Raw genomic sequence first — 15,273 nt, 5'->3', positions numbered from 1 at the left:
AATGGTAGAAAAAAAAACATGTGGACCCTTTTTTTCCATTCCACTTTTATTCCAACATACAAATGCAACATCACAACAAAAATTGGTACCCTAAGATTGACTATATACACTAAAAGATATTAATGATTTTAATGTGAGCCTTGAAAAGGGAATCTTTTGAAAAAATAAAGGTGTAGTCGGTTCAACCTAAATGAATCAGCCTGATTTAACCAGAAAGACTGTCCGACATAGGAGGTCAAAGTTCGAATCCCCTCGGGGCCAGGGGCAAAGCTCCACCTATATTAATTATACAAAAAACGCCTTGAGGATATAGTCGTGGTGCGCTCAAGCTGACCCGGACAAACCTCATTCCAAGAAAAAAAAAAAAAAAAAAAAAAAGAAAAGACTGTCCGACAACCTGATCTTTGGGACATTTTACACCGAGATTTCTTGAAGAAAAATCATAACTCTATCTCAGAGAAAACCTCACTATTTGAAACTTGAATGGAGGATTCTTTCTCTTCTCTTTGAAAGAAAAGAACCCCAAACCCCCAGCAGGTTTTTCAGTTTTGGTTGTTCCTACAACAAATTTTATATTTTTCGACTACTGACATTGTTGCTTAGCCACTGTGACCTCCACCACAGGTTTTTGAGTCTTGAAAAAATTTTAGATTTCCTCTCACAGATCTGAATTTTTTTCCTAAGATTTTTCAAGGAATATCATAACTTCAACTTTGAAGAGAACTCCATAATTTGGAACACCCCAAGAGGGATTCTTCACGATAGGGAGAAATAATGATTAAATTTTATAAATTGAAAAAATTTCAGGGATGAGTAATATTACTATTAGAAACTTTTTAAATATAAGAATAAGTGGAATACTTTTTAACCATTAGATATCTTTAGGGACATGTGTCATGTTCTCATGATATCGTTGTAGTCGTGAGCAAATGCTCTTTATTTTGGGGGAACATGTTCCCCTTTAAGGCCTATAAATATAGAGGAAAATTATGTAAAAAAATACCTATGCAAAGCCCTATCTTGGCTCTCTCATGGGATGCTTTCAAAATTCTGAGATCCTTCCACAGTTGTAAAATAAAATTTCCACAATGTTTTCTTCTTCTTTTTTCCCGTAAGTTTTCTTTCCATTCGGTTAGTGCATTTCAAGTGAAGTTTTGAAGGTTTCAGTAGGTCTCTCTGATCTTTTGAGAGCACATACTCTTGAGCCTACAAATTTCTACGTTTCAAAAGTAACTTTTTCTCCAATTTTAGCATGTATTTCATATTATTTTCATTTTTCTTATTGAGGCATGTGTATGTGTTTTCACTTAAAAACATCAAAAATTCTGATAAAAGAAACTTTTAAATTAGAATAGCTATTAGTACTTTCTGGAAATTTTGTGAGAAATGTCTCATAATGTTTTTAATGTTCACTTATTTTTTGTTTCAGGCTCCAAATCAAAATTTTTTGGACTATTATGCCTCTATCAAGATTTTTTTCTTTCTTTATTTCTTGAACCATGCTGATGAAGAGCATGATTTTCTAGACAAGTTTAGTCCCTTTATGATTTTTTTTCTTCCCTACGAATAGAGTCTATACTTTTCATCATTAATTTTCACTATACATTAGGAGGGTCCTACTAGAGGGAACATTAACCTTTGATTTATTTTATAATTCAAAGGTGTGTTTTTTTCTTAATAGAAAATGTGTAACAACTTCTACACACAAAGTAGAGAATCTCAACTTACACACAACCCTATTAATATCTATAAATAGTATCCAGCAATTCATGCTGTTGTCTTTGTCAAAAGCCTAACAATCATTTTAATTCTTAATATCTTTATAAATATCTTAGCATCCTGTTGGTATTTATTTATTGAACTTTATATGAGCTCCTTTCATTGAAAATAAAACCCCCTTTAAAAATCAAAAGCTTACAAAACCCTCTTCCACACACTTAATCTGTTACTATCCTCACTAATTTCTTAAGTGTGGTGGGCCTTTGATCTTGATTTTGAAAGTGATAAAATATTAAAAGAAATCTTATTTATTTATTTTTATTGAGATTTTATTATTTGCTTTGGGATTAATAAGGTTTTTTTTCTTTGTCCACCATTTCTAATAGGAGGGGAACAAGATTCAATATTAGGGGGCCGAATAATGAAAATTTGGATAATCTTCCCGTTAAAGAAACACCAATGTTTTTCTCCGACACATATTGTGTAGGCCTTATAGGATCCATTGGGGGTCATACCTCTGAATTGTTTTATTATATTAAAGAATATATTTACATATATTTTGTAGGGCCCACACATATTTGAAAAAATAGATAAATTATTGATAATGATTTTTTTAGACAAACATATTGTGTAGGCTTATAAGATCCATTTAGGGTCATACCTTTGAATTATTTTATTATATTAAAGAATAAATTTACATATATTTTGTAGGGCTCACACATATTTGAAAAAATAGATAAATTATTGATAATGATATTTTTTTGGGACAAAATATAGACAAATTAAAACAATAATACAAAAAAACATACACAGGACGTCAACCCTAAAAAGTTATGCAAACCAAAATTTACTTTAGCAATAGGTGCAAACCATTTTTTTTTTTTTTTGTTAAATAAGAGATGCAAACCAAATGTAGTAAGGGCCTGTTGAATCCAGAGATTTGAAATCTCTCGATTCATGAATCTAAGAGTTATACCCGTTTGGTTGTAAAAATCTATAGATTCATGAAATCTAGAGATTCACCTTTTTACACTAAAAACGTGAATCTGTAGATTTATGGGTAAGAGGTGAAATTCAGAGATTTCAATAAAGCTATACATTTGCACATTCATAAAAATCACGTCCATCAAATAGTTTTTTAGGATGAATCCACAAATTTCATTCCACAACCAAACATCTAATTTTATAAATTATAACTCCATAGATTTAAAATCTATAGATTTGAAATTTCTAGATATTTGAAATCTCCAGACTCATGTAACCAAACAGGTAGTCAACTTATTAACTATAAACATTTTATTTACAATATAAAATTAAATAAAAATATTGCAAAAGATATAAAGAAATAGAAAATATAAAATCAAATAAAAAGAATTACAAAAAAATGATAAATAAATTGAAAAAGAGAAAGAGTACCTAATTGTGAAGAAGATATTTTTCCAAATTTTCATTGGACTAGAAAAATTAAAGGAATTAATATAAAAACTGAAAAATAAAGAGTACCTAATTGTGAAGAAGATTTAAATTGTCCTTGACTAGAAAATGAAGAGGATTAATATTAAAAAAAAATCTTTGGCGGGAGATGCAAATCAAAAAAATTTTTAAGGTAAAATATGCAAACCAATGGTAATTAATTAACTTACTAACTATAAACATTTTATTCACAATATAAAATTAAGTAAAAAATTTGCAAAAGAAACAAAGAAACAAAGAATATAAAATCAAATAAAAAGAATTACAAAAAAAATGATAAAAAAAAAAAGATAAACAAATTGAAAAAGAGAAAGAGTACCTAATTGTGTAGAGAAGATTTTTTTTCAAAGTTTCCCTTAACTAAAAAAATTAAGGGAATTAATATTAAAAAAATTTCTTTGGCAAAAAATGCAAACTAATTTTTTTAAGGTAAAATATGCAATCCAATTGTAGTAATTAACTTACTAAATATAAACATTTTATTCACAATATAAAGTTAAATAAAAAATAAAAAAAACAAAGAACATAAAATTAAATAAAAAGAATTTTTTTAAAAAATAAATAAATAAATTGAGAAAAAGAAAGAGTACCTGAAGATTCTTTTTCAAAATTTTCTTCACTAGAAAAATTAAAAGAATTAATATAAAAACTGAAAATTTTAAAAAAATTAACATAATTTTATTAAAAATAGGGCATTCCCTCCCACCGGCCCCACTGTGGTTCCGCTTGTGGTTTCTAATAAACAAATCAGAGCTACAGCCCAGGGCTCCAACGCACTGCAGTGTGTTAGTCTATTTAAGTGGTTCCCTGTAACACCATTTCTCTCATAGCCACTTCGACTTCATCTGCAATTATATTGTTCTCTGATCATCCATATTCATTCTTGTTCCATTACCACAACCTTGCTCAGATACAGAAGAGCCTATTTAGCCAAGAGATGTGGTCCATCATTTTGTCATTCGCTGTAGTTATTCTTACCATTTGCATTACACATTGGGTTTACAGTTGGAGAAACCCGAAATGTAATGGTAAACTACCACCTGGGTCCATGGGGATTCCACTCCTTGGGGAGAGCCTTCAATTCTTTTCTTCCTCCAAATCAAATGATCTTTCTCCTTTCGTCAAACAGAGAATGGAAAGGTAGCAACAATCACTTAATTTACGTTGTGGTTGTCTTTTAGTCACTGTGTTCATCCAAGTATTTATAAAAGATATTGCTTTAGTGTTGTCTCATGGCTATATATCATCTGCAGGTACGGGCAATTATTTCGCACTAGTCTTGTTGGTCGACCTGTTGTAGTATCAACTGATCAGGAATTCAATAACTTCGTAATCCAGCAAGAAGGAAAGTTGTTTGTGGTATGGTACTTGGATACCTTCATGAAGATCTTTGGGAAACAAAGTGTGATGGATTTTCATGGTGACATTCACAAGTACCTCAGGAACCTGATGCTGAATTTGATTGGTCCTCAATGCCTGAAGGAGAAGCTACTCTCTGAAATGGATCAGGCAACAATGACACAGCTACAGTTGTGGTCTACCCAGAAACCTATCGATTTGAAAGAAGAAGCTGGCACGGTAAATTTATTTGAATGATGCATAATGGAGGTCATTTATATATCAGAAAAAATATAAGCTCGTTAAGCTGCAAACAACTTAAATATATATTCCTGGGTTTTCTACAGATGATATTCAACCTGGCAGCCAAGAAGCTGATCAGTTATGATGAAGCAAAGTGCTCCATGAAGCTCAGGGAGAACTTTGCAGATTTCATGCGTGGTCTTATCGCCTTTCCTCTGAAAATACCTGGAACTTCTTATTATAAATGCTTACAGGTGCTGCTATAGTTTTACACTCTCATAATTAATGCGTGAAATTAACTCACATGTTTTCACAAGGGAAATGTTTATAATTCTGACAAGTTGGAGTCCTCTAGGAGATGGAGGAGATGGGGTAGAGTAACTAGAGTTAGTATGCTCTTCGGTGATTTTTTATTATATATTTAGAAGAGGGATTTTTGAATTGATAAGGAAAATTAAAAGTAGATTCCTAATGGATCTCCTATTAATATATGATAGCTAAATATGAAAGGAGCACGAATGTTTTCCTTGTTGGGAGAAGTCAAACTCCTCCAGGCTCCTATATTTAATCTTTATGTACTCTTATTCCCCTCTCAAAAAAAATTTCTTTAAAATATCATGAGAGAGGATTAATAGTTGATCGAGAATCACAAATGAAACTTTTTGACAGAGAATAAGAATAAATAGAAAGTATAAGAGGACATAAACAATTTCTTAGTTTTATATTTATCTCATAATTAATCCTCACAAATTCTTAGTCTATATGTACAGGGGCGAAAGAAGGCTATAACGTTGATAAAAAACATGTTACGTCAGAGGCGCAAATCAGCATCACCCGCTGCCATGAAAGACCGTAGTGATTTCTTGGATCTTATGATTGGGGAAATGGAGAAAGATGGTTCAATCCTTAATGAGGATATCACTGTAGATATATTATTCGGGCTCATCTTTGCTTCTTACGAAACAACTTCTTTATCCATAACGTTAATGATGAAATTTCTCACAGACCACCCATCAGTGGTAGAAGAACTAACTGTACGTAACGAAACATTTGAAGATTTTTGGTTCTTTACTTTGTTTTTTGATCTAACTAATACCCAACTACTGCTTTTTAATATATCAGAAGGAGCATGAGAAGATTCTGCAAAAAAGAGAAAATATGGATTCTGGAATAACATGGGAAGAATATAAATCAATGACATTTACGTCAATGGTGAGTTGCAGAATTATCTCAATCGGTTCAGCTAGTGCAAAAGTTACTCCTGCTGTTTATCCATCAATAATATTAATGCATGCAGGTTATCAATGAATCACTCAGGCTGGGAAATCCAGTTCCCTTAATTATGAGAAAATCAGTGGCAGATGTCCATATAAAGGGTATGTTCAAAAATTTAGAGAACTAATTTCTCTCACTTTGTGTTAATACGACCTAAGATCTCATGATCAAATTCCACAGGATATACAATTCCAGAAGGGTGGACTGTTATGCTTTGTCCTCCAGCGGCTCATTTGGACCCTGCTATGTTTGCTGATCCTTTGACATTCAATCCATGGCGATGGAAGGTAACATTTCAGCACAGCTTCTGAGAAAATATGTAGTTTTGATGTTAACTCTCCTACAAATATTTAGTTTACTGTTATCTGTTTCTGGTTGATAACACAAGGCCATGGAATTAAGTCATGGGAAGAATTTCATGGGTTTTGGAGGTGGTGCAAGACTTTGTGTTGGATCAGACTTTGCGAAGCTACAAATGACTATCTTCTTACATCACTTGGTCACGAAATACAGGTATATAGGTTTTGGTTTGTACAGCTTACCAAATACGCTTGCTATAGCACTAATAGTCACTCATGTATAGAAGTTGTAAATTTTTTCAGGTGGAAGATAACCAAAGGAGGAGATATATTGAGAAATCCTGGTATACAGTTTCCAAAAGGTTTTCAAGTTCAATTCTTTGAAAAAGGTAAATGAAGGCAGCTTGTTATTGAGGGATCCTGGCAAATGAAAGCAGCTTATTATTGAGGGATCCTGGCAAATGAAGGCAGCTATTGATCAGTTCGTGAAGTAGTTTAATGTTAAGATCAATGAAAAAAATAAAGGAATTTGATTAAAAAGATGATTGAATAAATCGTTAGAATAGGTGTAAATGTTCCAGATAAGGTAGAATACTATTGATCGTTTTCTGTTATTATTTGATTTTTTAAATCGGTTTGTCATATAATAAAATTTGTGTTTTTTTATCAATGTATGTGATCTTAGTAGCTTTATATTAAGGTGGAGTTATTACATATACCTGAAGAGCATTGAATTGGTGTGATCCCACAAACCTGGATCCTCTTACTAGCCATTAAAAAAAATACAAGAACAATGGCAAGAAGAAAAGATGGGAAACGAAATAAATTAGAAAGGAAAAAAGTTGGGCAAGAAAAAAAAAAGAAGAAACAAGGGAAAGAAAGAAAAAGATGGTGTATAAAAGAAGTGTATGACTATTTACCCCATCTTACTATAGAACTAGTAAACCACAAAGAAGATAATGAATCCCACACCATAATGGACAAAAGTTCATATGGTTTTGAAGTTTTCATTATTTTAAATAAAATAAAACGATGTGCCAAACAATTTAAAATAATGAGAATTTCTCATAATTGATTCCAAAGAGCCTAAGATATACCGATAATTACTAATCTTTATATGGTAAATAAAATTTGACAAAATTTTTGAGAAGCACCCCAAAATATATGGCAAAAATCACAAACACACATAAGATATGGCAAAGACATCCCAAAATGTCTCTTAAATGGGTTGAAATCTTCTGCAGCACTCAAGCCCAGCAGCCATCTAGCGCTAGCGGCCGCCGTGGATGATTGCCACATGGCAACAAACAAATCTCAGCCATGGATTCTTTAATAGTTGTATCTCTTATCATGCCAGTCCAATGAAAGCGGTTCAGCAACGATCCAACCAACCTTTTACCCTCGACTCGGTTTAAAAAAGAAAATACAAAAACACAAAAATCCCAAATCAACCCAGAATTCGTCATGTCTTTTCCTGGTTGTCGTTGCTGGCCAGAGGAGGAGGTCTTCATGTTCAATGTCAGAGTAGTTGTCGTTGCCGTTGTTTCATTTTCCGGAGTCATCGTCACCTTCACGTTCAGTTGCCAGAATCGCCATCTCGTCTTATTTTGAGAACAAACTCAGGGAGCTTTGCCTTCTCTCCTTGTTATGTTCTAATCAAGTGACTTTGTATTCTGTTCAATTTCATGTTTTCCATCAATTCATAGCACAAAACAATGAAATCAAACCTGAAAAGAAGAAAAGAGGTAAGACAATCGTGAAAGCACGGTTATCCTCCATCTTCATAATATATATCTAAAAATATTTTATACATAAGCTTCTTCGCTACCTACAAAGAGAGACCAATAGTTTTTATCCTAGGAACAATTTCCTCCTATTAGATAAGGAAATAAATTAGAAATAAATGTATTTGACTTTAATTTATTCTCTCTAGCTGACAAAAAAAATTATTTAAAACGTTTGATGTGCTTCATTGTAACAAAATCTCATTCATGGTTATCCTCGATCATCATAGTATTTAAAATATTCATAAATGTCAATGCAAAGCTGTTCTATTTTGTCCAACCAACACCTCTTAGTGGGTCGTGGGTTCGAGTCTTGCTAAGGCATATTAATATCTCACATGATTTGTTAGGTTCCAGAACCTAGATTTGAATCCTCTCTACTCTTCTGTTCTCATATTGGACAGTTATGTGTTCTTTGACTTATGCATAGAATCGGTATTGGCTTTTGTGGACTATCTGTTGACGGGGTCACTGCTTAGGCTAGTAGTTCATAGGGCTAATGTTTAGATAGGTTGAATTCAAAAGTTCCAACATAGGGCTAAATGCTTACAAAAGTCGAACTCGAAAGCCTTAAAATTGTGTAGTGGACGGCGCAAAAACGACTTGGCAAAAACATTTGGTACGCCAACATTGATAATATAGATTGAAAGATGTTGATGATTTAATCTGACCCTTGAAATGGAATCTTTCGAAAAACAAAAGGTCCAACCGGATCTGACCAGTTATTGTCCTCGCTAATTTCTTAAATGTTGAGCAGTCAACATCGGCCGTCAATATTCATTCACTTAATCTGGATCTTTTATATTAACGGTCTAGATTAGGTGAAGACTCATCTTCAAATCCGTGTCGTGAACTGCTGTGAGTGCTCCCAAGCATTTTCCGAAGCAAAGTGCTCCATAAAGCTCAGGGAGAATTTTGCAGATTTTATGCATTGTCAAGTCTCCTTTCCTCTGAAAATACCTGGAACTTCTTACTATAAATGTTTACAGGTGCTGCTCTGTCCCTCTTGTGATTACTCAGAACCCATTGTTCTTATGGCGTTTATTTTTTAATTAATCCTTAAAGGTTCTTAATGTATACAGGGGCGAAAGAAGCATTAATAACATTGATAAAGAACGAGAAACCCAAACGGAACAAACGGGCGCGACGGGGAACACCGGAAACCCAAACGGAACAAGCTCGGAAGCGACGCCGAGCCGGAGGCGGCGACCCTCATCCGCACTGATGTTACCACGCGACAACCAAACGATTTTTGTGTCGCGGCGGTATCCGCCGCCTGGTGCTGGTCCGCCCTGAGGGGATTTTGCCCCTGTGGGTGCCGTTATTTGTCTTTTCAATACCCTTCCTGGTTTTGGGAAGGGAAAAAACATTGATAAAGAACGTGTTACATCAGAGGTACAATAACTCATCATCACCTGCTGCAATGAATGAACATGGTGAGTTCTTGATCTTATGATTGGGAAAGTGGAGAAGGAGGATATCATTGTAGATACATTATTCCCGATTCATCTTTGTAACATTTGAAGGTTTCTGGTTCTTAATTACTTTAATTCCCAATTAATACCCAAAATACAGTTTTTATATCAGAAGGAACATGAGAAATTTTCTACAAAAACCATAAAACATGGATTCCAAGTCACATTGAAAGAATATAAACTCGTTGACGTTTATGTCCATGGTGAGTTTCAGAATCTCAAACAATTCAACTAGTGCATTGCTTATTCCAGCTTTTCATTCATCCATTATATTCTGCCATGCCCAATTCATGACTTACAGGGAATAGCTGGTATGGGATCCAGTCCATTGCATCATTAGTATCGCCACCTGCATGAGAATCACATTTACAAACATACAACAGACACCACATTTTGTGTTGGATCAGACTTTGCAAAGTTGCAAATCATCATCTTTTTACATCAACTACTCAGCAAACATAGGTACGTTTTGGTTTGTGCAGATTACCATCATCTATTGAAGTTGTATTTTATCAAGTGGAAGCTAAGGAAAGGAGATAGATTAAGAAATCCTGGTATAAAGTTTTTGAAATTAAGGTTTTGAAGTTCAGTTCTTTGAAAAACATAAATGAAGGCAGCTTATTCCAAGAGATGAAGCTCGTAGCTGCCATCACTGGGTTAATATATTAAAAACCAAATATCCATTCACTGAATTAAATTAGATTTGACTATTTCAGGGGCGATTTAGACTTTGACCGGTTTTATCTGATTTTTTTTTTTTTAATTCAATCTGTTTCTCCTCTTTGATTATAAATCCAGTCCCAAGGGATATGGGCTCGGAGGAATAATTTTTTGTGGTTTGGCTTCAATTATGAGGGGTTTAACCACAACAAAAACGAAAATTGAAACACCCCAAATCCAAATTGCATAAAAGAAGAAGAGGGAACTAGAAAAGAGAGGTTAAAAATAATGTATTGCATCTAGTATCAGTCAGAAAAATACTTACCCATCAAAATAGTGCAACAGTTTTCTGTTTAACTGGATCGAAACAAAAAAAAGTGTCCCCTTTCATATGTATTTGTTGTGCCTGCACCTGCAGAATAATGGGCAAGATGCTACCATTAGTTTCAAAAATCAAGTTTCGGACTACAAATATTTATTGATAGATGGAGAAATTGAAGGTTTAGGGAATGTAAGAGAGAGATTGCATATCTCAGATCAGTATCAAATTATCAAACCACAGATTTATGTCCACTAGGAGTGAGGAAAAGGCAGAACATGGAGATTGTCAACCCAGATAATGTCATGTTCCTAAATCCTTGTTTCCCCCATTGCATGGAAATGCTTCCCATAAGGTGGGGAGAGAAGAGAAGCCCAGTAAATAAAAACACAGATTCAGGAAAACCCATTCAATGGCTGCCTTCCTCTGTTAAAAGAAATTATAAATAAATGCATATTTGCCAAATCTAAGATAACTCGTGTTTTTTAATGAATTAAATTTAATATAAGAGACTCATAATTTAAGGGAAAAAGTACGAAAATCATAAATAAACACTTGCTTACTAAATTAGTTTTCTCCAATGTCTAAATCTGTGAATGTTAATAATAAGGCTTCTCATATGTTTAGTGACATATTTTAAATAAGAGACGGAGATGTTCTAACCAACGTTTTGGGTGCTACATAAAGTCTAACCAACGCATACATACTACATAGATATAATCATATTTCATATCAACAATGAATGATAAGTTTTGTATGTTAATTGTCATACATATGGCATTTTACCCAAAAAAAAGAATCATTCCTTGGACATGTTTTTCAATGATAACACTTTGCATGACTGTTATGAAGTTATAATTAAATTTTATATGTTATTCTTTATTTTTCTGAAAAGAAAGAAAATTATTTTTGACTGTATTGATCTAAGCTTGTTTAGTAGCTCCTCAAATCTTTTTACCACATGGTGAGATAATAATGTATAGGAATCGTTATGGGTGATCCGGAGCGAACCACTGAACCGGGACGAAACAGTTAAAATGGTCCGGGAATCCATGTGGCGTTCCCGAATCCAGGTGGTGAAGAGAGTCATGCGATGATTCTCTTTGACACATGGTCCGATGCTGAACCACCCACCCCCGGCACGAAGGTGGCTGCCCAGCCCAGAGGGGCCAAAAGCCCCCCCCCCCCAACAAAAAAAAGGGGGGGCCCCCCCCCCCCGTGGTCATTCTATTGGCATTTGACTCCACCTTTTCTCTTGTTTTTTTTCTCTTCCTTCTTTTGTTTTGCTTAGAATCATGTGGTAACTCCATTCTGTTGAGATTAGGCTGATTTTGTTTGCTGTTGTTGTTGCGGCTCCAGTAGGTGTGGGGTGTCAATCAAAAAACTGTTAATGCAAATCAAAGTCTAGACAGAGGCTTGATGGAGCAAAAGATGAAGGAACAAATTCTGTTGGGCAGAGTTGAAGGCATCAAATAATTAAAAATTTTTAAATATCCGTTTTGTGTCAGTGAAATCTTGGATGGGATGATGGGAATAGATCAGAACCATGCATATGCAGTAGATATCTTGGCTATTTGGATATCCAAAGGGCACCCCGTTGATTTGCTGTCAACAAGTGAACTACACCAGGTAGGCCAACAGAAAGACAAAATGCAAGCAGGCAAAAAAGCAGAAATTAAGGGTCTAAGGGTCTAACAAAACAAAGCATGGAATAAAAGATATCAGAAAGTAAAAACTGTATACAACTCAACTGATTGTCCTTGAGAACCAGCAGCTGAAGTGGGGCATCCACTCAACTGAGGGAAATCATTTATATTGGAAGGAGAACTGTCATTAAAGTTAACATCATTAATTACCACTCCCAAGAGGTTTCAAAAAATGATTTTCATGTTCGATTCCTGGAAAAGCATAAATGAAGGCAGATTGTTGCTGGCTAGCGAGGAGGAGCTCATCGCTACGATTTATTATCTATTTTTTGGGTTAAATCATCGCTACGATTGAATTCGAATTCATGGGAGTTTGTCATTGAAGGCATGAAACATAAATTTCCAGATGATTAGATGATTATGCTTGAATTAATAGGTTCTCTCCTTAAGCCATGCTGGACAACTTTTAGAAGATGACCAATCCATATGTTTACCTCAACATTTGTGCCACTTTTCTATGCGGTTTGGCTACACCAACCACATGAATGGTACATGTTGAGACTTAGGGAGAACCATTAGAGGTGGCGGTCTATTGATCTCAAGCTCACTCTCACATGGTTTGATAGGCCCCAAAACCTAGATTTGAATCCTCTTTACGAAACATTTGAGGTTCTTCTTAATTACTTTAATTCCCAACTAAAACCCAAGTACAGTTTTTATATCAGAAAGAACATGAGAAAATTTCTTCAAAAAGATTTAAGCTCGTACCTGCCATCACTGGGTTAATATTACAAACTAAATATCCATTCTAAAATTAGATTTGACTATTTCAGGGGCGATTTAGACTTTGACTGGTTTTATCTGATTTTTTTTATTTTTTAATTCAATCTGTTTCTTCTCTTCGATTATAAATCCAGTCCCAGGGGCTCGGAGGAATAATCTTTTGTGGTTTGGCTTCAATTATGAGGGGTTTAACCACAACAATAGCGAAAATTGAAACACCCCAAATCCAAATTGCATAAAAGAAGAAAAGGGAACTAGAAAAAAAGAGGTTAAAAATAATGTATTGCAACTAGTATCAGTCAGAAACATATTTACCCATAAAAATAGTGCAACGATCAACAGCACAGCCAGATACAAGATATCATTTTATGCCAAGTCAACCGGGCAAGTTAAACAAAATGAAGGGACATTCTTCAATAGACTATCTAGCGTTATCGTTAAACCTTCTATAATCTTGATGGTTATCTTTAACTATCAATCGCTTTTAATAATTAATACTATGATTATGGATTTTTCAAAAGTCATGTATTTTTCATGAAAATCCCTAAATTCATGGGTTCAAAAAGTCATGCATTATTCATGAATCGTGGGTTCATAAACATTGTTAACTTGATGTTTGTTCATAACAAATTATCACTCAAAGCTAATCATCGTTCATCGGCTTTTTTTTTGAGATTTTCTCTTCAACATTGATATAACTATGATGATGAAAATTAAGAGAATAAAATTGAGATATTGAAGGAAACCAATGGAATAACAATAGATCATTTGGACATTTGGAGATCCAAGAGCACCCCACTACCACCCAATGATGGAGAATCCTGCAGTTGTTGCTGGTGGTAGGATACATCTGTACCACCTAAGCTCAAACAACTTGATCCGTCTATCTGTATTAAAAGATACAAAGTTCAACTTGAGTTTTCTGGTTAGCTCATCTGCCATGCCCAATTCATGACTTACTGGGAATAGCTTGTATGGGATCCAATCCATCGCATCATTAGTATCTCCACCTGAATGAGAATCACATATTCAAACATACAGCAGACACCACAGTCCGAACAGAACCATCCATGCAACAAAAACCTATTCTAGCCTTAACAATAAAATTATTTCCCTCCAAATGCAAGCCATGAATAAAAAACAGTTAAAATATGACATGGGTAATTTTCATCTGAGCCCCTGAGGTTTGGTCTATGTCCTTTTTCATCCAAAGAAATTGAGACTTTGCATTTGCCTCCTCTGTATTGTAGAAAAAGTCAATTTAAAGGACAAATTTGCCCCTTTTTTTATTTAAATTTTTTTATTTTTACATTTTAAGGGGTTGAAGTTTATTAATTTAACAAATCAAACCCTCTTTCATTACCAAATTCCCAAATCCCTGATTCTACCAATTCTAAATCTTTATTTTCCAAATCCTCCTTCAAACAGAATGTAAACATTGTAACTGGACACTTTACAACAATGTGAGTGTAGATATATTTATCTGGCCAAACTCCAAAATAGATACCTGGTAAAGAGCAACCGGATTGTTGTTCGACATAAAACATCCAGTAGAAAAGCTTCCTGCAGGTTGTTGAACCATTTGAGTTACACAATTATACATTGATGGAAATCACCACATTAACTACGAACAAACGAACCAGCTTGATGAAAAAAGTCTAAACAGAGGTTTGATGGAGCAAATGATAAACGGACAAATTCTGTTGGGCAGAGTTGAAGGCATCAAATAATTAATTAAAATTTTAAATATATGTATTGTGTCAATGAAAGCTTGGATGGGATGATGGGAATAGATCAGAACCATGCATATGCAGTAGATCTTCGCTAATTGGATATCCAAAGGGCACCCCATTGATTTGTTGTCAACAAGTGAACCACACCCAGTAGGCCAACAGATAGACAGAAAATTCACCCCATTGAATTAGTTTCATAAAATACAAATGCTCATTCTCATAGTAGCAATATTCATCCAAAAAAATATATTCTTTCTTCCCCTTTTTCTTGTTACAGTTCAACTGAAGTGGGAAAGTACCTTACAATTTTATCTAAAGACAATTCTGTTTACTGCTTAATACACTAATTTGTCACAAACAATTCCCTTCTTGATTTACACGAAGAAAAAAATCACAAATTGAAATCCATAATACAAAAAATGCATGGAAACAAGATGACGAAATCCTATCAGAGCAAATCGCAGTTCAGAAAATTCGGTAGGAAGATTAATACAGGAAATAAAATCTTGATTCGTAATGTTTTTTG

At 34.1% G+C, this 15,273-nt stretch overlaps 1 protein-coding gene across 1 annotated transcript; it reads left to right on the top strand.

The window, feature by feature from the left end:
- Positions 1-4,046: 4,046 nt before the first annotated feature.
- LOC149013598 (cytochrome P450 87A3-like) lies at positions 4,047-6,829 on the top strand. The gene is made up of 9 exons (XM_089159710.1): positions 4,047-4,332; positions 4,446-4,770; positions 4,878-5,027; positions 5,544-5,807; positions 5,896-5,985; positions 6,071-6,149; positions 6,229-6,335; positions 6,437-6,561; positions 6,651-6,829. The coding sequence occupies exons 1-9, from the start codon at positions 4,130-4,132 to the stop codon at positions 6,742-6,744; spliced, it is 1,437 nt and encodes a 478-aa protein (XP_089015836.1). The 5' UTR covers positions 4,047-4,129; the 3' UTR covers positions 6,745-6,829.
- The last annotated feature ends 8,444 nt before the right edge of the window (positions 6,830-15,273 follow it).

Source organism: Hakea prostrata, chromosome 6, assembly GCF_041222555.1.
Source record: "Hakea prostrata isolate BN-2017 chromosome 6, UWA_Hpros_2, whole genome shotgun sequence".
NCBI lineage: Eukaryota > Viridiplantae > Streptophyta > Magnoliopsida > Proteales > Proteaceae > Hakea > Hakea prostrata.
This window is presented reverse-complemented; position numbering and strand designations above follow the sequence as displayed.